Raw genomic sequence first — 25,407 nt, forward strand, 5'->3', positions numbered from 1 at the left:
CTGAGAGTGATTTTTCTATCTCCTAGCTTTCTAATCTTCTGTTTCCAAGTTGTAAGTACAAGATAGTAAGACAATATTGTGTTTTTTTTTGTATTTACATGTGTGTAGTTGCTGGAATGTTTTGAATTGTATTCTTTTTGGATAAGGCTGTTTATTCATTTTTTTCTTTTAAGCAAATGACCCTGTATTTGTCACCTTAATACAGAGAGACCATTTTTATGTCCTTTTCTTTCTTTTTTATATAAAGCCTACTTCTTAAGACTTGTTGGAGTTTTTTCTTTAGTGGGGACTCCAGGGAATTGAGTCTGCAGCTCACCAGGGAATTGGTGGGAGGAAGAAGTCAGGGGGAAAATCTCTTTGTGTTAGATTTACTAAGCCTGACTTTGCATACCCTCTGGGTGAGGGGGGGGGGGAAGTACTTGTGTTTTCCAGGACTGGAAACAGGGAGGGTGGAGTCCCTCTGTTTAGATTCACGGAGCTTGCTTCTGTGTATCTCTCCAGGAACCCAGGGAGGGAACACCTGGAGGAGGGAAGGGAAATGGTTTATTCCCCTTTGTTGTGAGACTCAAGGAATCTGAGTCTGGGGGTCCCCCAGGGAAGGTTTTGGGGAGACCACAGTGCGCCAGGCACTGGATAGATTCCTGGCTGGTGGCAGCTTTACCAGGTCCAAGCTGGTAACTAAGCTTGGAGGTTTTCATGCTAACCCCCATATTTTGGACGCTAAGGTCCAAATCTGGGAAAAATGTTATGACAAATGGTAAAGGAATTGTATACATACATGCGATTGCAAAGTCCTTGTATCAGGTTTGTAGCAAAGATAGAATAAAAGAATAAACTACTAGTTTGCAAAGGTCTCTCTAGAATCACCCAAACAGATTGGGAATCATCAGGACTCCTTGTGTAGAGTGCCCGTGTTAGTAATTCAGTCCAGGGGAATGAAGACAAAAGGGAGATGTTTCAGGGGTCTTTTATATCCTCTGCCATGTGCATGGAATTTCACTGTCCCAAACAAAGACCACAGCCCCTGCTTGTGGAAAGTTACTAGCCCAAGATGGAGTCCAGGGTCACAAACATATCACATGTCCTTACCTGTTGATCAGAATCAAATCTAAAAATATCTTTCCACTTACTTACTTTCTCCACTTTCTGAAACAAAATGTTGTCAACAATACATTCTAAGAACTTACTGGAAAGTTTGAGTTTTGCTGTTACTTTTCCAACAGATGTCTGGGTACTTAAAGCCCCCCATTACTACCAGGTCTTGTAGTTTTCATATTTCTGTTTTTTTGTTCTACAGATGTCTCCTCCACCACCTCTACCTGATTTGGTGGTACACATTAGACCACTACTGTGATGTCGCCCCTATTTTTTACCTTTTATCTTTACCCAGGCACTTTCAACTGTTCTGCCTCTCACCTCCTTCTGGACCTCAGAACACGTATATACTATTCTTACTGAATGAAAGTTAAGAACTGTCAGATGAAAATGTTTGGACATATTCTGAAAAAAGAAAACCCTGATATCTTTGGGGTTTAGCCAAACTTTCAACGTTTACCAGGCATGAATTCAAAAGCCAGCTCACAGTCCCAGCCTATAACACTAGCAATTCATCATTACAAGATGTTCTTCAAAGCACTTGACATTTAACTGGAAGGAGTTTTACCTGTTTTTTATTAATACAATTTATAAAATAAAAGCTTGCTAAATAATATCGCAGGAAGAGGGTCTCAAGTTAAATTTATTATACTCAGGAAAAAGAGAGGCTTTGATCATTGTTAAGAAAGTTGATAAAATTTTCAGTTCAAGAAAGCATAACTGATCTACCGAGGATCTGCACCTTTGGGGAGAATTTCATTTTAAATGAATAGGGAGAATCTATACAATAAATAGGTGCTTCTAGGTGACCAGAATATCTGTGTCCTTATTTAGGAGCCAACATATGCTCACTCATAGGTTTCTATCTTTGGAGCCCCAAGTCTGAAAAATTGGCCCACAGTTATTGGTGTTTTAGGAATACTATTGAGAGTTATAAAAATCATTAGAAGTGTGAGATGCTTTTTCTTAAAACTAGAAATATTTTAACACATCATTACATAAACATTTTATTTTCAGGATGTGTGTAAGAAGATGCACAGTAACTATCCTGAGCAAGGTCAACACTGCACTTGGTGCAGGAACCAGGGTGGTGAAGGAAAAGGAGGTGCTAAGCCCCAAACCACCCCTACAGTCTGCTCTATGCGATGCTAGCCGGAGCAGTTGCCTAAGGACCATTGCATTGGCTGTGGACTGCCAGAACAGAGTGTATAGATGATGACTCCATTCCCTCCATCCAGGAAAGACCAATGTGCCAGGGGGTTGAGTGAGTGGGGCAGAGAAGGCTATACAGCGTTACACCTCCCCCAGCCCCGCACCCTCCCCCATCAGAGACTCTTTCGCTGCCACAGAAGGAACGCTCTCTACCCTATTTGTGCCCTCTGAACGGTGCAAAGAGGCCCAGGATCTGGCCAGCTGTTTTTCCTAACAGCTCAGCCTATATTTAAATACTCCATTTGTTGCTGGTGATTGTGCAGCTCTCTCCCCTGAGATATGTGCAGCATGAAACAACGTAACAACACATTCTGAACACAGATAACTTCACATGCCTCAATTAGTTAGCATTTGTGAAGTGCTTCGGAAAGGAAAAGTGCCAAATAACTGCTAAGCAGCAGTATTATCCTCACATGCCAACTCAAGGAATAGCCTCAAATTCCACCACAATTGCTTGCACGGCGCACAGGTTCTCTCCGAAGCACTTCAGAATTATTTCATTACCAGTACTGCTCGTTTAGTTACAATCGTCGGCGCCATTTCTCTTCTCATTTAGATAAATGCACTGACTGCTTGTGCTGGTGGTGGGTTTCAGGCTTGTTCCAGTTAAGCTTAATGTTTAAAAATGTTTCACTTCACTTTAAGTACAACACGTTGCAGCACATAAACAGGGATCATTTTATGACCCTGCCGGCTTGGCAACATCTCCTGTCCCCCACGCACACCATGATCCCCAAATGGAGACACGTACATTCTTGTAATTCTACAAAGTAAGAGCTAGAGCTAATGTTCAAAGTGTAATTCTGTAAAAATGTAAATCATATTAGTGAGCCTGAAGCTTCTTTCAGACTCAATTCAGTCAGGATGCCATTAAAGCAGCAGCGTACATGTCACTTGGATTGTGAGGGTATTTTTTTTTTCCTTACAGGAGCATCTTGTTGCTCAGGGAGCAGAGTTTGGTCTTTGGTAAACCAATAGCAATGTCAAGCCGACTTTCTTAGAATAGCATGTGCACATCAGCAAAAGCTTTCAGAAAGCGTGGCTACTTTCAGCTGTCCAAGAATGGTTTACCAATGAGAAAGTTTGTTTAATAAAACAGCAAAAACTCATTACACTTTACAACTTAAATGTAAGGATCTCAAACCACTTAACAGATAATCAATGAGACCTCAATAGCCAGCAGTACGACTAAACTCAAGCTTTCAAAATCACAAGTCAGCCCCTACAAAATCACAAGATTAGCTTAAAAATGTGATTTTAAAAAGTAATAAATCTGGGGTCCTTTTTTTCCCCTGCCTTCTTGGCTCACCGTTGCAAGGTTCTCTTTTCAACCACAACTGCTAAAAAACTTACTTTAAAAAAAAATGAAAGCTAAGATTTACACATAATCATCTGATGCCAGGAGCTGAGGCTTTAAGAAAAGTACTATGCAAAACCTGCATTAAAATCACAAGAGTTGGCTTGTGTTGAGCTCCACTACAGATGCCTCATTCTTTAACTTAGGTACCCAAATTTGAAAACATTTATTTAGGGGCCTGCCTGAGCTTTTGAGATGCTGAACGCACATACCCAAATCACAAGGGGCCTAATCCAAAGTCCTCTGAAGTCAATGGGTTTTGAATGAGGTCCTAGTGGTCCGATTGCCAAAAGGAGCGAAACACATGTAGTTTCCATTGGCCTAGTGAGTGCTCAGCAGCTTTGAAAAATCAGGCTACAGAGGCACTGGAAAGCTACTAGCACTCTCTCCAATATTAATTTATTCAACTAGCATCATCACCCACAGGTAAGTTTGGTGAGTTCACTAATGCATCCAACTCCCTTTACTTTTAAGGTTTTAAATACCATGAATTTTATAAGGCACTCTAGTGGCTAACTTTTTATTAAAGATAAATAGAATTGTTAACCACTGCTTTTTTATTCTATTCTGTATGAGTTCTTTTACCATGTTCCTCACCATAGCATCTGAGCGCCTTCCAGTAGTGCATTAAGCAACATAACTAACATCGGTCACATGTTTGTTCTGTCATCCTCTCCCCAGGGTTTGGTTTGTTTTACACACACACACACACGTTTAGATTACAGAAGGTAGGTAGGTCAAGAAGCCCTGGCACTTGGAGTGGAAGGTGGTGAGGTTTGTGATGTAGTGGTGAGGGAGTTCATTCCCCAGTCTTGAACCAGTACCTGACAAGGTTGTGTCTCCTGCACAAAACAAGATTTACTCTTATGGTAGAAAGTTGACATTGTCAGCTGTGGTCTTCATCCCAGAGCTTTTGCTGTTGTTGTTTTTTTTAAAGATAACCTGGGTCCAAGCCATTAGAGCACTTTTGAAATAAGGACCAAGACTTTGAACCTGATTCAGTATTCTAGGGGCAGCCAGTGTATGGAATGGAAAATGGGTCTGATGTGGCTCAGAAGATGCGCCACGGTGTTCTGTACCAGCTGGAGTTTTTTAAGGGCTGAAAACTTTCTGCTCAAGTCAGTTACATTGCTGTAGTACAGCCAAGAAATGACAAAGGAATGAATAACTGAGGCCAGGTCATCACTTGCCGGGAAGGGACGTGACATTTGTGTTCTGTGCTGTGTGTTTTTATTAGTGACGGGGGTGGTGAAGAAATGCACCTTGCATTAAGAACATAAAGTTATATGGTGTGTCCTTGCCCTGGTCCTCTAAGGGCAATATTTTCCATATCCTGGCCTCATACCATTGAGACCTCTGAAAATAACATTTGAGAACATAAGAACGGCCGTACTGGGTCAGACCAAAGGTCCATCTAGCCCACTCTCCTGTCTACCGACAGTGGCGAATGCCAGGTGCCCCAGAGGGAGTGAATCTAACAGGTAATGATCAACTGATCTCTCTCCTGCCATCCATCTCCACCCTCTGACAAACAGAGGCTAGGGACACCATTCCTTACCCATCCTGGCTATTAGCCATTAATGGACTTAACCTCCATGAATTTATCCAGTACTCTTTTAAACGCCGTTATAGTCCTAGACTTCACAACCTCCTCAGGTAAGGAGTTCCACAAGTTGATTGTATGCTATGTGAAGAAGAACTTCCTTTTATTTGTTTTAAATCTGCCGCCCATTAATTTCATTTGGTGGCCCCTACTTCTTGTATTATGGGAATAAGTAAATAATTTTTCCTTTTCTACTTTCTCCATATCACTCATGAAAAGTCTTTGCCTCTTTAATCTCTCCCTCATATGGGACTCTCTCCAAACCCGTAATCATTTTAGTTGCCCTTCTCTGAACCTTTTCTAATGTCAGTATACCTTTTTTTGAGATGAGGAGACCATATCTGTACACAGTTTTCAAGATGTGGGAGAACAATCGATTTATATAAGGGCAATAATATATTTAATGATTCCTAACATCTTGTTTGCTTTTTTGACTGCCTCTGCACACTGCGTGGACGTCTTCTGAGGACTATCCACGATAACTCCAAGATCTTTTTCCTGATTCGTTGTAGCTAAATTAGCCTCCATCATATTATATGTATAGACTCATAGACTCATAGACTCTAGGACTGGAAGGGACCTCGAGAGGTCATCGAGTCCAGTCCCCTGCCCTCATGGCAGGACCAAATACTGTCTAGACCATCCCTGATAGACATTTATCTAACCTACTCTTAAATATCTCCAGCGATGGAGATTCCACAACTTCCCTAGGCAATCTATTCCAGTGTTTAACTACCCTGACAGTTAGGAACTTTTTCCTAATGTCCAACCTAAATCTCCCTTGCTGCAGCTTAAGCCCATTGCTTCTTGTTCTACCATTGGAGGCCAAGGTGAACAAGTTTTCTCCCTCCTCCTGATGACACCCTTTTAGATACCTGAAAACTGCTATCAGGTCCCCTCTCAGTCTTCTCTTTTCCAAACTAAACAAACCCAATTCCTTCAGCCTTCCTTCATAGGTCATGTTCTCAAGACCTTTAATCATTCTTGTTGCTCTTCTCTGGACCCTCTCCAATTTCTCCACATCTTTCTTGAAATGCGGTGCCCAGAACTGGGCACAATACTCCAGTTGAGGCCTAACCAGCGCAGAGTAAAGCGGAAGAATGACTTCTCGTGTCTTGTTTACAACACACCTGTTAATGCATCCCAGAATCATGTTTGCTTTTTTTGCAACAGTATCACACTGTTCACTCATATTAAGCTTGTGGTCCACTATGACCCCTAGATCTCTTTCTGCCATACTCCTTCCTAGACAGTCTCTTCCCATTCTGTATGTGTGAAACTGATTGTTCCTTCCTAAGTGGAGCACTTTGCATTTATCTTTATTGAACTTCATCCTGTTTACCTCAGACCATTTCTCCAATTTGTCCAGATCAATTTGAATTTTGACCCTGTCCTCCAGAGCAGTTGCAATCCCTCCCAGTTTGGTATCGTCCGCAAACTTAATAAGCGTACTTTCTATGCCAACATCTAAATCGTTGATGAAGATATTGAACAGAACCGGTCCCAAAACAGACCCCTGCGGAACCCCACTTGTTATACCTTTCCAGCAGGATTGGGAGCCATTAACAACTACTCTCTGAGTACGGTTATCCAGCCAGTTATGCACCCACCTTATAGTAGCCCCATCTAAATTGTACTTTCCTAGCTTATCTATAAGAATATCATGCGAAACTGTATCAAATGCCTTACTAAAGTCTAGGTATATCACATCCACCGCTTCTCCCTTATCCACAAGGCTCGTTATCCTATCAAAGAATGCTATCAGATTAGTTTGACATGATTTGTTCTTTACAAATCCATGCTGGCTATTCCCTATCACCTTACCACCTTCCAAGTGTTTGCAGATGATTTCTTTGATTACCTGCTCCATTATCTTCCCTGGCACAGAAGTTAAACTAACTGGTCTGTAGTTTCCTGGGTTGTTTTTATTTCCTTTTTTATAGATGGGCACTATATTTGCTCCCTTCCAGTCTTCTGGAATCTCCCCCGTCTCCCATGATTTCCCAAAGATAATAGCTAGAGGCTCAGATACCTCCTCTATTAACTCCTTGAGTATTCTAGGATGCATTTCATCAGGCCCTGGTGACTTGCAGGCATCTAACTTTTCTAAGCGATTTTTTACTTGCTCTTTCCTTATTTTCTCTTCTAAACCTACCCTCTTCCCGTAAGCATTCACTATACTAGACATTCCTTCAGACTTCTCAGTGAAGACCGAAACAAAGAAGTCATTAAGCATCTCTGCCATTTCCAAGTCTCCCGTTACTGTTACCCCCTCCTCATTGAGCAGTGGGCCTACCCTGTCCTTAGTCTTCCTCTTGCTTCTAATGTATTAATAAAAAGTCTTCTTGTTTCCCTTTATTCCCATAGCTAGTTTGAGTTCATTTTGTGCCTTTGCTTTTCTAATCTTGCCTCTGGATTCCTGTGTTATTTGCCTATATTCATCCTTCGTGATCTGACCTAGTTTCCATTTTTTATATGACGCCTTTTTATGTTGTAGGTCACGCAAGATCTCAAGGGTAAGCCAAGGTGGTCTTTTGCCACATTTTCTATCTTTCCTAACCATCGGAATAACTTGCTTTTGGGCCCTTAATAGCGTCCCTTTGAAAAACTGCCAACTTTCCTCAGTTGTTTTTCCCCTCAATCTTAATTCCCATGGGACCTTGCCTATCAGCTCTCTGAGCTTACCAAAATCCGCCTTCCTGAAATCCACTGTCTCTATTCTGCTGTACTCCTTTCTACCCTTCCTTAGAATTGCAAATTCTATGATTTCATGATCACTTTCACCCAAGCTTCCTTCTACTTTTAAATTCTCAACAAGTTCCTCCCTATTGGTTAAAATCAAGTCTAGAACAGCTCCCCCCCTAGTAGCTTTTTCAACTTTCTGAAATAAAAAGTTGTCTGCAATGCAGTCCAGGAACTTATTGGATAGTCTGTGCCCCGCGGTGTTATTTTCCCAACATATATCTGGATAGTTGAAGTCCCCCATCACCACCAAATCTTGGTCTCTGGATGATTTTGTTAGTTGTTTGAAAAAAGCCTCATCCACCTCTTCCGCCTGATTAGGTGGCCTGTAGTAGACTCCCAGCACGACATCACCTGTGTTTTTTACCCCTTTTAGCCTAACCCAGAGACTCTCCACCTTTCTGTCTCCTATGTCCATCTCCACCTCAGTCCAAGTGTGTACATTTTTAATATATAAGGCAACACCTCCTCCCTTTTTCCCCTGTCTATCCTTCCTGAGCAAACTATACCCATCCACACCAACATTCCAGTCATGTGTATTATCCCACCAAGTTTCAGTAATGCCAATAATGTCATAGTTGTATTTATTTATTAGCACTTCCAGTTCTTCCTGCTTATTACCCATACTTCTTGCATTTGTATAAAGGCATCTAAGATACTGGTTTGATCTTGCCTCCCAGCTTTGCCCTGACCCTCCTTCCTCTCTGCTATTATAGCCCGTGCTCCCTCCTGTTTCCAACCCATCTCCCAGGTCTTGTTCCCCACTTACCTGTGGGCTTTGCTCACCTGTCCCCGTCGAACCTAGTTTAAAGCCCTCCTTACTAGGTTAGCCAGTCTATGCGCATAGTTGGGGTTATTTCTTCCAATGTGCATTAGTTTACATTTATCCACATTAAATTTCATTTGCCATTTTGTTGCCCAATCACTTAGTTTTGAGAGATCTTTCTGAAGTTCTTCACAGTTAGTCTTGGTCTTAACCATCTTGAGCAGTTTATTATCGTCTGCAAACTTTGCCACCTCACAGTTTACCCCTTTCTCCAGATCATTTATGAATAAATTGCATAGGATTGGTCCTAGGGCTGACCCTTGAGGAACACCACTAGTTACCCTTCTCCATTCTGAGAATTTGTCATTTATTCCTACTGTTTGTTCCCTGTCTTTTAACCAGTTCTCAATCCATGAAAGGACATTCCATTCTATCCCATGACAACTTAATTTACATAAGAGCCTTTGGTGAGGGACTTTGTCAAAGGCTTTCTGGAAATCTAAGTATACTATGTCCACTGGATCCCCCTTGTCCACAGGTTTGTTGACCCCTTCAAAGAACTCTAATAGATTGGTAAGACACGATTTCCCTTTACAGAAACCATGTTGACGTCTGCCCAACAATTTATGTTCTTCCATGTGTCTGACAATTTTTTTCTTTACTATTGTTTCAACTAATTTGCCCAGTACGGACGTTAGACCTTGAACTTGTAGGAAGCTAGTGTGACAAGCAGAGGATGGGTCCAAAGTGCTCAGGATAGCCTAGGTTGCTAAGGAGATATGCTGCTGGATTCTGTCCTAAGAGCTGATGGCTTCAATGGCCAAATAGATCACATCACTGCAGTCCAGCTGGTAGGTAACACACATGCATTCTTGAGGCTAAATCATCTGCCAAGATGGGATACAGTCTCCTAGCGAGTCACAGATGAATGAGTTGCCTGTGGTTGATACTTGTCACTGTCAAAGATAGTATGCTGAATGGTATGGCCCACTGGTCAGACCCGGCATGGCAGTCATATTAATTATGTAAGGAGCCAGACTACATCTTTGTGTTGGGTCCTGACAACACCCCAAAAGAAAAATAATGCTTCATCATAATGCTTCTCTTTATTTCTCAGACTTTGGCCTTCAGTTCTAGAAATCAAGGGACTAATTGTGAATTAATTCAATCATTTGCCCTGACCATTCCTTTCATGTTCACTGTGTTTTAAAAATACATCAGTGTCAGAATTCCATTATTATCAAGGCACCTGCCCACCTTTCCTGTGACCTTTGTTTCCCCCTCAGTCACTCAGGAAGTTATTTATACTGTGGATATGCCAGTATCAGGTTTGTTTTAAGTATGGAAATCCATCAAATAGGTCTTAAAACAGTTCAAGAATAAAGGTGCAGAAGGATTGCTTCTGACAGAACTAGACAAAATCAATTAATTGATCTCTAGCAGACAGGGATAATTTTATTTCCTAGTCTATTAAAGAAGATCAGAATTGGCTAGCTAATTTTACTAGAGAAATATCTGTCACCAGTCATTAAGCAGCACATGATGGAGAGAACTCGGATGGAGAAACTAAAAACTGCTTTTCCGTCTAGAAATTGCATTACTTATTACTCAGCCTTTAGAACTCCAGGATCAAACATCAGCATGAGTCTTTTGTTTCAAAAAAAAAAAAAAAGTTTTTTTTTCTCTCCACAATAGTATTTTCTACAAATCAACAATTGACCATTCATGTCTATAAATACTGACACTTATGTTTGTGCCTTTGAGTAAGAGAACATTAATATTAATTGCAAATATCTCACCAAGAAAAAACAACTTGAAGCATGTAACCTATTGATAACTGGTCCCCAGTACGCAAGCCTGGATCACACAAAGAATCCTGGTTATTTTCTATTTAGACATTCTTGATCATCCAGGCCACTTACTGTAGTTTTGAATGTTAAATATTTATTTAGGGAACAGACAATTTTGACTACTTCATGGAATTTGATTAACAAGAGATGCATTTGGGCTTTTATAAAGAAGGGCCTACCAGAACCTTCTTGTTTTGTCCTTTGGAAAATATTTTTATTTATTTAAGCTGTTGTTTCTAAAGCACTCATTGCTGGCCTAACTCTGCTCACATTGAAGTCAACAATATTCAGAGGAGAGTTAGGCCAACACTCAGCCCTTTAGAAAATCATAAGAACAAAAGAACGGCCCATACTGGGTCAGACAAATGGTTTGTCTAGCCCAGTATCCTGTCTTCTAACAGTGACCAGTGCCAGATGCTTCAGCAGGAATGAACAGAACATGGCAATTATGGAGAGACCCATCTCCTGTTGTTCAGTCTGAGCTTCTGGACATCGATAATTTAGGGATGCCCAGAGCATGGGGTTGTATCCCGAACATCTTGGCTAACACTCATTGATGGGCCTAACCTCCATTAATTTATCTGATTCTTTTCTGATCCCGCTCATACTTTTGGCCTTCACAGGATCCCTTGGCAACAAGTTACAGAGGCTGATTATGTCTCGTGTGAAGAAGTACTTATTTATGTTTGCTTTAAACCTGCTGCCTATTAATATCATTGGGTGACCACCGGTTCTTGCATTATGTGAAGGAGTAAACAATACTTCCTTATTCACTTTCTCCACACCACTCATGGTGTAATAGACCTCTACCATATCCCAGCTTAGTCATCTCTTTTTAAGATGAAAAGTCCCAGTCTTCTTAATCTCTCCACACATGGAAGTTGTTCCATATCTCTAATCATTTTTCTTACTCTTCTCTGTAATGTTTCCAATTCTAATATATCTTTTTTGAGATGTGGTGACCACAACTGCACTCAGTATTTAAAGTGTGGGCGTACCATGGATTTATTTAGTAACATTACATTTTCTCTCTGATTCCCTACCCCTTGCCTGATTATTCCTAACATTTTGTTAGCTTTTTTCACTGCCACTGCATATTGTGCAGATGTTTTCAGAAAACTATCCACAATGACTCCAAGATCTCTTTCCTGAATGGTAACAGCTAATTTAGACTCTATTATTTTGTATTCATAGTTGGGATTGTGTTTTTCAGTGTGCATTAGTTTGCACTTATCAACATTGACTTTCATCTGCCATTTTGTTGCCCATTTTTCCAGTTTAGTGAGATCCCTTTGTAACTCTTTGCAATCAGCTTTGGACTTAACTAGCTTGAGCAATTTTGTTTTGGCTGCAAACTTTGCCATGTCCCTCTTCACCATCTTGTCCAGATTATTTATGAACACAGCAGAACCTCAGAGTTATGAATACCTCAGGAATGGAGATTGTTCATAACTCTGAAATGTTCGGAACTGTGCACAAAACATTATGGCTGTTCTTTCAAAAGTTTACAACTGAACATTGCCTTGGTGTCCATCTATGTATCTGATAATTCTGTTCTTTGCTATAGTTTCAACCAATTTACCTGGTATTGAAGTTAGGGTTACTGGCCTGTAATTGCCAGGATTGCCTCTGGACCCTTTTTAAAAAACAAATAGGCATAATATTATCTATCCTCCAGTAGAGAGGCTGATTTAAGTGATAGGTTACATATCACAGTTAGTAGTTCTGCAATTTCACATTTGAGTTCCTTCAGAAGTTGTTCCCAGACCACCTCTACTGACATCTGGAACAGCACCTCAGATACTTCACCAAAAGAATAGCTGTGGGAATCTCCCTCACATCTTCTGCAGTGACAACTGATGCAAAGAATTCATTTAGCTTCTCTGCAGAAGCTGTGTGTTCCTTGAGTAATTCTTTAGCACCTCGATCTTCCAGTGGCCTCCTGGATTCTTTGGCTGGCTTCCTGCTATTAATGTACTTAATTTTTTTGCTAGCTTTTCTGTCTTCTGATAGTTGTTCTTGAAGTTCTTTTTTGGCTTGCCTAATTAAACTTTTATACTTGACTTGCCAGAGTTTATACTCCTTTCGATTTTCCTCACGAAGATTTGAGTTTCAGTTTTCAAATGATGTATTTTTGCCTCTAACTGCCTCTTTTACTCGGTGGTTTACCTATGGTAGCATTATTTTATTTTATTTTTTTTTTTGTCCTCTGTTTTTTTCCTTCAGGGTATAAATTTAGTCTGAGCCTCTATTATGGTGTTTTTAAATAGTTTCCATGTAACTTGCATGCATTTCTCTCTTGTGCCTGTTCTTTTTAAATTTCCATTTAACTAGCTTCTTCATTTTGTGTGGTTCCCCTTTTTGAAGATAAATGCTACTATGGTGGGTTCCTTTGGTGTTTTCCCCACTATAACTATGTTAAATTTAATTACATTATGGTCTCTATTACCTGGTTGTTTAGCTCTATTCACTTCTGGACCAGATCTTGTGCTCCATTTAGGACTAAATAAAGAATTCTCTCTCCCCTAGGGAGTTCCAGGACTAGCTTCTCTACAAAGCAGTCATTAATGATGTCTACAAATTTTATCTCTGCATCATAGCCTGAGGGGATATGTACTGAGCCAACAGAGGGATAGTTGAAATCCCTCATTCTTGGGTTTTCCATCTTTGTAGCCTCTCTGAACTTTGAGCATTTTACAATCACTGTCATTATACTAGGCAGGCAGTCGGTAGCATATTCCTACTGTAGTATTCAAGCATGGAATTTCTATCCATAGGTACATTCTATCTATGGTACATTTTGATTTATTTAAGATTTTTCCTATATTTGACTGTATGCTTTCTTTCCCACAGTGCTACTCCTCCACTAGCACAACCTACTCTGTCATTCCTTGATATTTTGTACCCTAGAATTACCATGTCCTATTGATTATCATCATTCCACCAGGTTTCTATGATGCCTATTATATCATCATCATCAAATACCAGGCATTCAAGCTCACCTATCTTCGTATTTAGATTGCAGAGAGAGCTAAAATGTACAGAACACAGTAAACTCCTTGCAAATTAAACCATTTTGTGATTAAGTTGAATCAAGTCCCTTGATTAAAAGGCATGTTTGCTCTCTTTCTAATAGTTAGATTTGGTATAATCAAGGCTGTTTTCGAGAATAAGGGCTCTAAACATTGTTCTCCAGGCAATGAATAGAATGAAGAGATGGAGCTGCTTTAAGTTCAATGGAGCTATGCTGATACTCAACTGGTGCCTATCTGGTCCTCATTTCTCAAGAGTGCACAACTTGGCAGAAAAAAAAGTGTATTATTGGTTCAAATCTAAAATAAGTATCTATTCAAGAGTGATTTGTGTTTTAGTTTTAATCAGCACCTACTGCTATAGATCATATGGCCTTCATGCTACCTTGACCATTTCAAGGGCTTCATAGAAAAAAATTTCATGGGTTCACTGAACATTTCATCATAGTAAGAAAATTTATATTCCATTTTCCGGTGCAGGCAGCTCTGATTAGCTAAACTATCCCACAGCTGGAGCAGTTTCACAGTTCAGGTAACACTGTCAGTTACTGGCATATCCAAGTCATCTGCCATTCACTGACATGGGAGGTAGGATGGGGGTTGCAGCTAGGTAAAGGGCATTTCTGAGTCATCATATAAAAACTCACTGACAAAAATAAATATCCCAGCAGACACGCAATAGAATAGTCAATTAGCAACAAAGTGCACACCCACAGGGCTGTCTGAATCTATCCAGTTCCACTGGCAACCTTGAGCAGATCTTCAGTATAGGTCCCTGGCCCTGATGAAAGAAATCACAAAATACACCTGTGATCTAATCACAGTCACTAGAAGCCCAGTCACCATGCAATCTTTAGAAGAGGCTACCACCATTTAGTAGTCACATATTTGCCATACCTCTACCACCAGGCAAGGTCCAGGGGAAAAGTTAAATAAGTTTACTGGAAGTTGCCCTTCTTCTGAAGCATTGATTTTAAAACCACACCGGGCTTATAATACATGGAGGTTAATAGAACCAAAGATTCTAAATATTAGATACAGGATGTAACAAATGCTCAGTGTTCCAATTCTAAATGTGAATTAGTAGAATTCCATTAAACTCCATTATAGGAAAATAGAGCAATTACATTTATGACCCCAGTGTGAGCATTATTTAACATGACGCAGGAAAGAAAAGTCATGGAGTACAACTGTCATTCATGTTGGAAGATCAGAGTTAACCCAGGAGAGGTAAAGCAGTCACTGGGCCTAAACTTAAGCAGCTGGTTAAATCCATTTGATCTAGTTTTATAAACACATTGTTTTAATAATTCAGGCAGTCAGATTTTATAGATAAGTGGAAATAACATGCTTCCAGTTTCCTTGACTGTGAGGAAAGACTAATGATCCCCACACACACCGGATTACATGAAGTATAACTGCATTAGCAGGAAGCAACATATTTCAGAGTCTAGGTCCTTTCCATAAATGGGCATTATACAAGCAGCTAAAAACTAAAGGAAGCTCCAAACTCACCCTCTCTGGAAGAGATCCACATTGTGGAATTTGTGTAGTTCCACAGAAAACTCGACCGTTCCCTGTACCTCAGACATGATCTTTTCAGGTCATCACCTAAATGACACAAACAGGTATTTTAAACATGCCGAACAGTTTGCTTAATAACAAATTCACTTAAGTTCCTACATCTTGCTTCAGCACTTTGGGCTTCATCCATGACCCAGTGAACTCAGTGGGAGTCTTTATACTGACTTCAATGGACTCTGTTCAGGCTTTTTATTGATAAGAGCCCTATCCAAGTCATGATTGTGAGTCATAAAAGACAAAGACAGCCTGAGGGTGCAGCAATAATGCTACATTAGGCTATATCATAATCATTGAAAGGTACATAGTATCCTTCAGCCTAGAACCTCCGAGTGCTTTCCAAGCTCTCTCAGTATTCCTCGGGGGAAAGAGAGATGTTGTTATACTCATTTTAGAGAATGGAAAATTCAGTCTCCAGCCAAACACCACAGCGGTACAGAGTTCTCTTGCTCCCATTCCCTGTGCCCTCTCCCACCAAGGCACTTATCAAAGACAAGGAAGGGAGGTTTCACATGGAACAGAACTAACTCCAGAAAAAATGAATAGCAGGGATTGCCACGTAAGCTCTTTGGGACAGGAAAATTAGTCTGTATCACAGATGTCACAGACAAGATTGTGACAGGACCCCCAGGGTGCAGCCTGGGATTGTGCCCCCTTAACTCTCTCCAGGCTAGGCTCTCTCTCACAATGCCTTGCTAGTGACCAGCGGCAAACCCCTCCAGGTGCTATGATCACTCAACACAACAGCATGTGGAGCCCCACACCCAGCTAGATTGCATAAATGTTCCCACAGTCACTCATGAATCACCCAGAGAAAGGCACTAGAACCATATCCCCCCAGCTTCCAGCACTGTACCTCAGGAATATTCTGTCTTGCACTGCTCAACATGAGCAGTGCGGATTTATTAATTGGTTCACCACTTCATCGATGGAAAGTGGGCCTACACCAGCCTTTGCAAACCTGACCAGATTACCAAACACTTCAGGCAAACTCACTGGTAAAGATAAACAGTTAAACAAATGTATTGACTACCAAAGATAAAATTTAAGTGATATTAAGTGTTAGGCAAAAAGTCAGAGTTAGTTACCAAAAGAAAAGAAATATAAGCATGTAGTCTAAACTCTTAACCCTATTAGACTGGGCAACATCTAGATTAAGCTGATTTTCTGACTTCACTGGATACTGCAGGCCTTAATATACAGGTTTGTTCCTTAAACCTGGGCCAATCTCCTTTGTTGAAGTCTTGTCTTCTTCTCAGTGTCTTAGTTGCTTGCAGCGTAGGTGGGGACAGGAGAAGGGCCCAGTATGTGTCCTCTCTGTCTGTTTTATACCCTCAGTCCACGTGCTTGGAAACACAAGTCCAGGCATGTCTGGGGGCATTGCTGAGTCTCCAGGTAAGGCTGAGCAATTCCCTGGTGCGGCCTCATGCAGGTGAGTCATTGCACTGTAGCTCCCTTGCTGGACAATGGCTGTTGATGGACTGATTGATTGCCTGAATGTTGATTACTTTCCTTGCTGTTGCTTCTAGGGGACTAATATCTGGCTGATTCCCCAACTTACAGCATGCTATAACGACCACCATACAACACAATTCTCATAACTTCTTATGCATTAATGATACACATATATGTATAGAGAAATGACTTTCAGCAGATCATACCCTTTCCCCTGATACATAAAACCCATGCCTTGTAAGGTAAGATCACAATTCTATGAAAATGAGGATGATGGGGGTTCCAGGACACTCCCCCCAGGTATAGAATGTCACAAATATGGCCCCCAGATTTGTTTACTTCACACATACACAGTGGTCTCAGGTAGAGGAGCAGAGTGTAAGTGCAGAGAAGGATGTCTCATGAGAATCAGTCTGAGCGTAGATAGCTGTCTACTGTACACAACGGGGGAGGTGGGAAAGCGTGCCTGACGTTCTGGTGCCACGGAGTAGTAGCGGATGCATTGGCAGGCTTTCCATTTAGCATCCAAAGGGACCAGGGCTGCTGGAACAATTTGTATAGTGGGGAGTGCCTAGAGCCATTGATCCAAACTGTAAACCCTTCATATGATGGAAACCACTTCAAGCCAGGGGGAGCAGCAGCACCCTCAGTTTCAGCACCTAAAAGAGGGGATCTAGTTTGGAATTCTGCCCAGCTTCTGCAATAGGGGAGACTCTCTTCAGACTATTTTGTTCATTTGTATCATGCACAAAGGTACACTAAATGCCTCCCACCCACTCCAATACATCAATGCAAGGCTGGGAAAGATTCTGATGTTGTATATTTTCAAATCAGGAGACAGTATTACACTGTAGCTATCTGATAAGTTTGGTTGCCCACTCCTGCCTGTATGTTTTCCAGGTGACTGGCTTTTTATTTCACTGATGATTTAAACACTATTTTTTTCTTAACCCCTGCCCCTCTCAAGCAATCTCATTTTTCAAAAGGTGCTTTGCTGAGCTTTATTTCCTCCACTGGAAAAATATGCATTGCAGACAATGATTCCAGACTGACAAGAGCTACAACTATGCAATTTATATTATATATAAATAAAATAATTGCCAAACATTCCATTTTTTTTAATACATACCCCCAAGGTAAGGAAATGAATGTATCAGTCAAGTCAGTGTTATGTCATAATGATTTCCAGTAAAATTCAGGAGCAGTGAAGGTAAACTCAGTGTGATGCTCTGGCAGAGCTAATGCAATTTGTACCTTACCTAGCTTTCTAAAACTGTAACAAGAATGGCCCACCCTCATTTCATTCTTGATAAAGCCCTCGGTAGGACGGACATAAAAGTTACGTTTGTCAAAGATACTTCAATGGAGGGCACCAACAGCACAAACAATAGACCCAGAGAAGAGCTGAAGTCACATAGCTTCAAGAAAAAGAATAAATGTTCAAAAGTGACCAATGATTTTGGGTGCTGCACCTAACTTATCCTTAAAGGTACCCAATTTTCAAAACATGGTCCTTTGAAAATAAGGTGCTTAAAGTTGGGCACTCAAAAAATAGAGGCACCCATACTCACTAATCACTCAGGACAATTTAAGCTAAAATGTATCACAGGGTAGTTAGTTAAATGAGCATTACCTAAAAGTAGAGTAGCTACCTGGCCGATTGTGCTGTTACCGAGGGCCAACGTATGACATCAGTATTTGCAGTATTGTAGAGAATATTGCCAATATTGAAGATATGGCACATACTTGTCTAAGACGACTGGCGAGTGTTTAGGGAATGCCCCTGGGCACCTCTCTGTTGGATAGCACTTTGAGTGCTTTTAAACGAAGCACTACATGCCACGCTAACATTTCGGAACAAGAATAAAGCAGGCGCAAGGCAACCCAGGTGGTGAAGTGACATGGGGGACAGGCCTGCCAATGGCAGCCCTCCCTCATTAGCGAGGCTGCCATTGATCAGTCCAAGCACCTCTGAGTTTGGATTGGCTGGTGGAGTATTGCCTATAAAGAGAGCACTGGATAGAAGTAGGCCTCTCTATGCTACTCCACAAGACGCTGAGAGTATCCCACACTGGCTCCCTGAGGGTAGGTCTGCACTGCAGAGTTAACTATATTCAAGTTACTCCTTTCAAGTTAGCCTTGCTTTAGTGAGAGAGGCCACACTGTGAAATAATACTACAACTGCTGTATGCACACTGGCATTGCATACACCACTTCTGTGTGGTGCTAAGATTTCTGGGGCCACATCCTCTGTTTCTCTGTACTGCAGTAAATTGAGATGCTCTGTGAATTCATTCCTACTGAACTGCAGGAGATCAACTGTCCTTCCTGGGCACACAGGGGAATTGTGGGAAGGGCCAGGAGCACTCAGGTGGGAGCTAGTCTGCACTCAGACATTGTATTCACTTGAGTTTCAGCCTATACAACTCCCCAGCCCTTGGGCCTGCAAACTCAAGTTAAAAGCACCATGACACCTGAGTTAAGGGTTTGCGTGTGTAGACAAGACTCAAGTTTGGGGCATCACTCAAATTATTAGCTGAATTCACTCTTCACTGAAGACATAGCTTTTAGAGAGTAATGGCTATGGAGGATAAGCTGGATCAGTTACATTTCAGGGTCTATGGTTCATTGGTCTTAGCAAGTTCCACTTTAACATTTCAGGCAACTGCACTGGTTGTGTTGTGCTGGCAAAATCTACACAACAGAGGGGCCCAGATTGTCATGGTTTTATTAATTTATGATTTATTTAATTACAGGGTCACAAATCTGGGCAATTTTTCGTGCCCACAGGGGTTAGATTCCCCTTCATGCTGTTAAATTTGAGTGGATGAGGATAGGAGTGCGGTCTCCCATGTTGGAAATCTGGACATCTTCTGCAAATGACAGCATGTCCTAATCTGTATGGTAGATAAATATGTATGATCTCATTTGCATTTAAAAGGAACACTTGCTGTTATTTTCTTTTGCTGCTGCTGGACCAGATTGCCTTTAAGGACTGTTGGTGGTTGTTTAAATTATGATGAAGTTGTAATCATTTGGCCAAAATATGATGCTTGTGTTCATGCTCATTGGCCCTTCCCATGGGCAATGTTTAGTAGCTGGCTGTTTGGGCTACCTACTAAGTTATACTACTTATTTTGGTAGTACAACTGATTGAGCTATAGGCATTGATAAAATGGTTATTTGGTACATACACAGGTAAACACAGAGATAAACTAAAGAAATCATAATTGCAACAACCATGATTCAGAGCAATTGGCTGGATGTTGATTTCAGTGGAAATATATTGCGTCTCACTGAGGACAGAATCTGGCCCAGTAGCATTACTGTATTATAGACAGTAATAATCCTAATGGCATCCACAGTCCTCACAGGACTCTTGATGGCGCTAATCACACTACTGAGGGCTGCAGGATCTGGCCCCTACTTTGATTTACTTTCAGAAGCTATTCTACTACAACATAAAATGTGTTTACCTCCCCTAGCAGATTATAAATCTGCCCTGCGTTCTGTATGTATTCTTGGCCAAAAAAAAAAATAAACCAGACATTTCCTCAGTGCTTTGGCCATACTTGTCTGATTCCATCACAGGATTCATCAGAAAGTCAGGGACAAAAGAGCAAAATAAAAACACCTTCCCAGAGAAAGCAATGACTCAAACCTAGAAGCATTCATTTAGGGCAAAGTTTAAAGAAGAGAACCCAGCTGTGTTCCTCAGGAAGCACAGCACATCTTAGAGATGAGTCTCCATAATACATTCCCTGCTATTTCTACATTTAGAAAAAATGTATTTTGTTACGGGTTCCCTGGGAAGCTAATATTTGCAAGATGGAGGAGAGAATTTAAGTTTTTCTAAAAGCTACAATTGTGTTTATAAAAAAAACAGTCATGGTAAAACTGCATTACTCTCTTCTCCATACATATCTGCTCCTAGCATAGATATGAATAAAGTCAGCGACACAGGAGCAAAATAATAAACAGCCTTTGAAAAATAGAGCAATCGTGACTCAAACTCAGAAACCGTCAGTTAGGATAAAGTGTTGGGGAAAGGTGAAAATAGATTAAATGTCTTTTCTTTTTAGAGAAACAAGGTGAGATGGCTGAGGTAATATCTTTTATTGGACCAACCTCTGTTGGTGAGGGAGAGAAACTTTCGAGCTTACACAGAGACGTTCTTCAGGTCCAGGCAATCTACTCAGAGTGTCACAAGTAAACACAAGGTAGAACAGATCATTTTGCGTAAATAGTTAACATATTTCCTTTTAGTTTTTCTATCATTTGCCTTTTCTCAAGTGAAATGGGTCCCAGGAGACCCTAAAGTCACTATTGAATCAAGATGCCCCCAAAGCAGGTGAGTTATTTTGATTCAGAACAATCACAGAGGCCAGTCAGCACTTCTGTTGCACATCATCCTCATGTCCATGAACCCATGGGCATCATTAGTACAGGGGAGATGGAGCCTTTATTATATTAGTGGCCTATATTAATCACCTTTAAATTATGTCAGCCATGTTATTTTAGTTCCAAGACTTTGAATACGACAAGGTTTTAGTATTTGAATAAGGACAACGAACGGTAGAGTACTCAGGGCACATGGTAATACCTGCCCTATCTGAATTATAAAGAATAGCAATACCAGGCCTTGCAATTATTATACCTGCCCTATCTGAATGATAAAGAATAGCAATACCAGGCCTTGCAATTATTATTAGACGAATAGTTGAAGAATAACCTACAAAATACCCTTAAAAAAAAAAAGAAAGAGGAGCATGGCCTCTATATAGCTCTAGCATTTGGGTTTTCTGGACTGCAGTGTACTGACCCAATTTTGAATTTAGCCAGGACAGAAGAGTCAGCCACTTTTTTTTTTTAAATGGCCACAACTATTCAGGATTTAAATTTGATATGTCCTCTGAAAAACAGAGCATCTGCAGCCACATTGTGCCCTTCAATATTCTGCACTGACTCAAAAGTATCAAGGATTAATCTTGTAGATCTTCCATTGATATATTTTCCTGTTTAGGTTGTGGAATGTAATGGGATCACAGCACAAGATGGGATAGCTGCAGGTAACTGTTCCTATTGTTTTGTAAAAGTTCCAGCCCGCAACATGTCCTTGAATTATCTCTTTATGTTGCAAGGCAGGATGGATGGATAGATACAAATGAATACAAGGCACATGACCTTATCCTGCCATATAATCCACAAAACATGCTTGTTTCTTTCACAAGTATACCAGTTGTGACAGGGTCCAGCCAGATGGATACAGGAAAGTGTTAGAAGGCAGATATATTAGTCCCAGATTAAATAGATCTCTTTTCCCTGGGTAAGGTAACAGGGACAGTTCCAGAACAAGCAGGAACTTGCTGGAACCAATTAAGGCAGGCAGGCTTATTAGGACACCTGGAGCCAATTGAGAAGAAACTGCTAGAATCAATTAGGACATGCTGGCTAATCAGGGTGCCTGAGTTTAAAAAGGACCTCACTTCAGTTTGTAGTGTGCATGCCAGGAGCTGGGAGCAAAAGGCATTAGGAGCTGAGAGTCGGAAGGCTGGATGATTGAAGAGTACAAGTGTTATCAGACACCAGCTGAAAGGTCCTATCGTGAGGATAAAGAAGTTGTTGTGAGGAGGCTACGGGGAAGTAGCCCAGGGAGTTGTAGCTGTCACGCAACTGTACTAGGAGGCACTATAGACAGCTGCAATCCACAGGGCCCTGGGCTGGAACCCGGCGTAGGGGGCGGGCCCGGGTTCCCCCCAAACCTCCCAACTCCTGATCAGACACAGGAGGAGTTGACCCAGACTGTGGGGAAGATCACTGAGGTGAGCAAATCTGCAATAAGCACAGGACCCACCAAGGTAGAGCAGGGCCGCCCAGAGGATTCCGGGGGCCTGGGGCCATCGGCGGCAGGCGGCTCCAGTGGACCTCCCGCAGGCATGCCTGCGGAGGGTCCGCTGGTCCTGCAGCTCCAGTGGAGCATCCACAGGCGTGCCTGCGGGAGGTCCACCAGAGCCACGGGACCGGCAAGCGGCAGGCTGCCCCCTGCACGGCGAAATGTCTAGAGCTGGCCCTGTTCGGCGGCAGGAAGCCCCCGCCACGGGTCTTCGGGGCACTTCGGCAGTGGGTCCCGGAATGGAAGGGCCCCCCGCCGCCGAATTACCGCCGAAGACCAGGTTGCACTTCGGCGGCAGGTCCCGCTTTGGTGGTAATTTGCTGGCGGGGGGTCCTTCCGCCCTGGAGTGGAAGGACCCCCCCACCAGCGAAGACCGGGAGTGGAAGAAGCTCCAGGGGCCCAGCCCCACAAGAGTTTTCTGGGCCCCCCGGAGCAAGTGAAGGACCCCACTCCAGGGGCCCCGAAAAACTCTCGTGGGGGCCCCTGTGGAGCCCGGGGCCTGGGGCAAATTGCCCCTCTTGCCCCCCCCGGCCGGCCCTGAGGTAGAGGAGGAACTTTGTCACAGTAGGTAAGCTGAGAAATTTTAGGTTCCTAAGTTGGTAATAAAACGTAAACTAAAAATCCCTGAAAATGAATTAAAAATACTCTCAGTGCCCGTGATCTCTGAAATACCGTTGTGTGTGAAACGGCATTCCGCACTGCAGGGACTGGAAACAATTCACAGGCATGATGGGACACACTTCCATCCCACTAGTGAAAAAGCTAACAAGCATTCTTGCACTAAGACAGTCTCAGTTAGGCACACTTACCAAATGTGTTCCACCTGGGGAAGTGAAGCCTCAAAAGAGGAAGTCTGGACACAACTGTGGGGGAGTTTTTCCCAGGAGGAGGGAGGATGCCAGGGTCTGCTCCTTAGCTCCAGGAGCAAGGGGATCTCAGCCTGCAGCTGTTGCTAACCCTTCCATTCACCCTTCAGTTTAGTGCAGACTGACACTACACAATTGATAAGAGCAAAAACCCTGAAAGGCTGCTTCCAGCTAGCGACCTATGAAGGGCTACCAGGGACTGGAGACAAGTAGGGTGACCATAGGTCTTGAAGGGAAATGGGACTCCATGTGGGACAGGCCTGAACCAATCACCCAAGGTCCCCTCCCACAGGGTTTGCCTGAACCCCACCCCTCCCCCACATTGGGCTGGCCCAAGCCCCTCTCCCCACACCTGGGGCAGGCAGGGCTTGGGCGAGCAATGGAACACATATTAGAAAAAGTAACCATATTTCTCAAAGGCTGGGGCTGGCATCACTGCTCACTCGAGCCCTGTGTGCCCCCCATCTGAGTCCCGCCTCCCCTCCCCCATGAGGCTGGCATCACCGCTCATCTCCCTGCACCTCACTTCTATAAAAAAAGTGGGCATTTGTTGCACTTCCTCTTGCGAACTGATCAAGTTGCCAAGAGCAAATGGGACAAATGCCCACTTCCCCCCCCCGCAAAAAACCCCCACACTTGGGATGGCCAGGATAGGGCTTAAAAAAACAGGACTGTCCTGGCCAAAACGGGATGTCTGGTAACCCTAGAGACCAAGGGACTATAAACTGGACTCTTAAAAGCAGGGCTTTGGAACTGTGCTCCAGCTCTGCTCCAGTTCCAGGCAAAAACCTGCAGCTCCACTGCTCCGGAGCTGCTCCGCGCCCCAGCTCCAGGATCCGCTCCAAAGTCTTGCTTACAAGACCCTGGGAGTGAGCTGACCTCCCACTAGGGATTGGAAAATTGCCCAGGAGTGGGGAGCTCCCATGGGGACCCATGAGCATGAAATTCAAAGATATGACTGAGCCCAAACGAAGGGTCAGATGACTACAACAGGCTCGCTGTCATGATGATGGTATTGGTTCTTTGGGCAGGCAGTGGTTTCAGAACGACGCAAGTACAAGCAATACAATATGCAGAGCCATAATCAGATTGGTCGAGATGTGCTCAAAGTGCTGGGGACTAAACTGACGCACAACTGCACCAGATTTTGGCATGCAGCCAGAGACAAATCAAACCGCTCACAAACAAAATGGAAGTCTGATGCTTATGTTGCATGGTATGTCTTGACCTTCCACTTCCAAGGGAGTTGCAGTTAGGCCTAGGGCTGATCTAACCAGGCCTAGGGCTGATCTAACCAGGCTGATCTAACCAGGCTTTGTGGAGTCTGTTCAAAACAAGAATTTCCACTGGTCAGAGCTGAAACTGCAAGTTAACCCAGCACCTAAATGGTCTACGCTGTGTGTGTGACGGAGGGGAAATCGATTTAAGATATGCAATTCTGGCTATGAGAACAGCGTAGCTGAAGTCGATGTATCTTAGATCGAATTAAAATTACCTACTTTGCGTCCTCGTGGCATGCCGTGGTTCCCCCATCGACCTTGCTTCCGCCTCTTGCACTGCTGGAGTTCAACGGGAGAGCGATTGGGGATCGATTTATCGCAATAAATCGATCCCCAATAGATTGATCGCTACCCGCCAATCCGGCGGTAGTGTAGATGTACCCTTACATTAATACTTCCTCCTTTCTGAAGAGGAGAGCAGGACTTCTAATGCCAGCTACCACAGACACCTTAGTGCACTGCCCTCTCACTGGGTCAGCTCCTACAAGCCCTCGCTCACAAGAATAGTGTTTATTCACTCTACAAAGTAAATGGCACTTTGTGAGTTAGTAACTGCTTGCAGGATCAGATCTATAGTGTGTTGGGAGACCTCTAAATCTGTACAGCTGGGCCCAGCCACACTTCCTGGGGTAGGTTTCCTGACAGTCCTGGCACTTGGGGAAAATCCTGTTCCCT

The 25,407-nt window shown here is 42.6% G+C and overlaps 1 protein-coding gene across 1 annotated transcript in view; it reads right to left on the bottom strand.

Annotated features, from left to right (window-relative positions):
* FAM135B (family with sequence similarity 135 member B) overlaps window positions 1-25,407 on the bottom strand; it is a 345,065-nt gene that overhangs the window by 240,846 nt on the left and 78,812 nt on the right. Inside the window, exon 2 of the mRNA XM_030553878.1 lies at window positions 15,173-15,268. Coding sequence (XP_030409738.1) covers window positions 15,173-15,249 — 77 coding nt within the window. The 5' untranslated portion in view covers window positions 15,250-15,268. The remainder of the gene's footprint in view (window positions 1-15,172; window positions 15,269-25,407) is intronic.

This window comes from Gopherus evgoodei, chromosome 2, assembly GCF_007399415.2.
Source record: "Gopherus evgoodei ecotype Sinaloan lineage chromosome 2, rGopEvg1_v1.p, whole genome shotgun sequence".
In the NCBI taxonomy this organism is placed as follows: domain Eukaryota; kingdom Metazoa; phylum Chordata; order Testudines; family Testudinidae; genus Gopherus; species Gopherus evgoodei.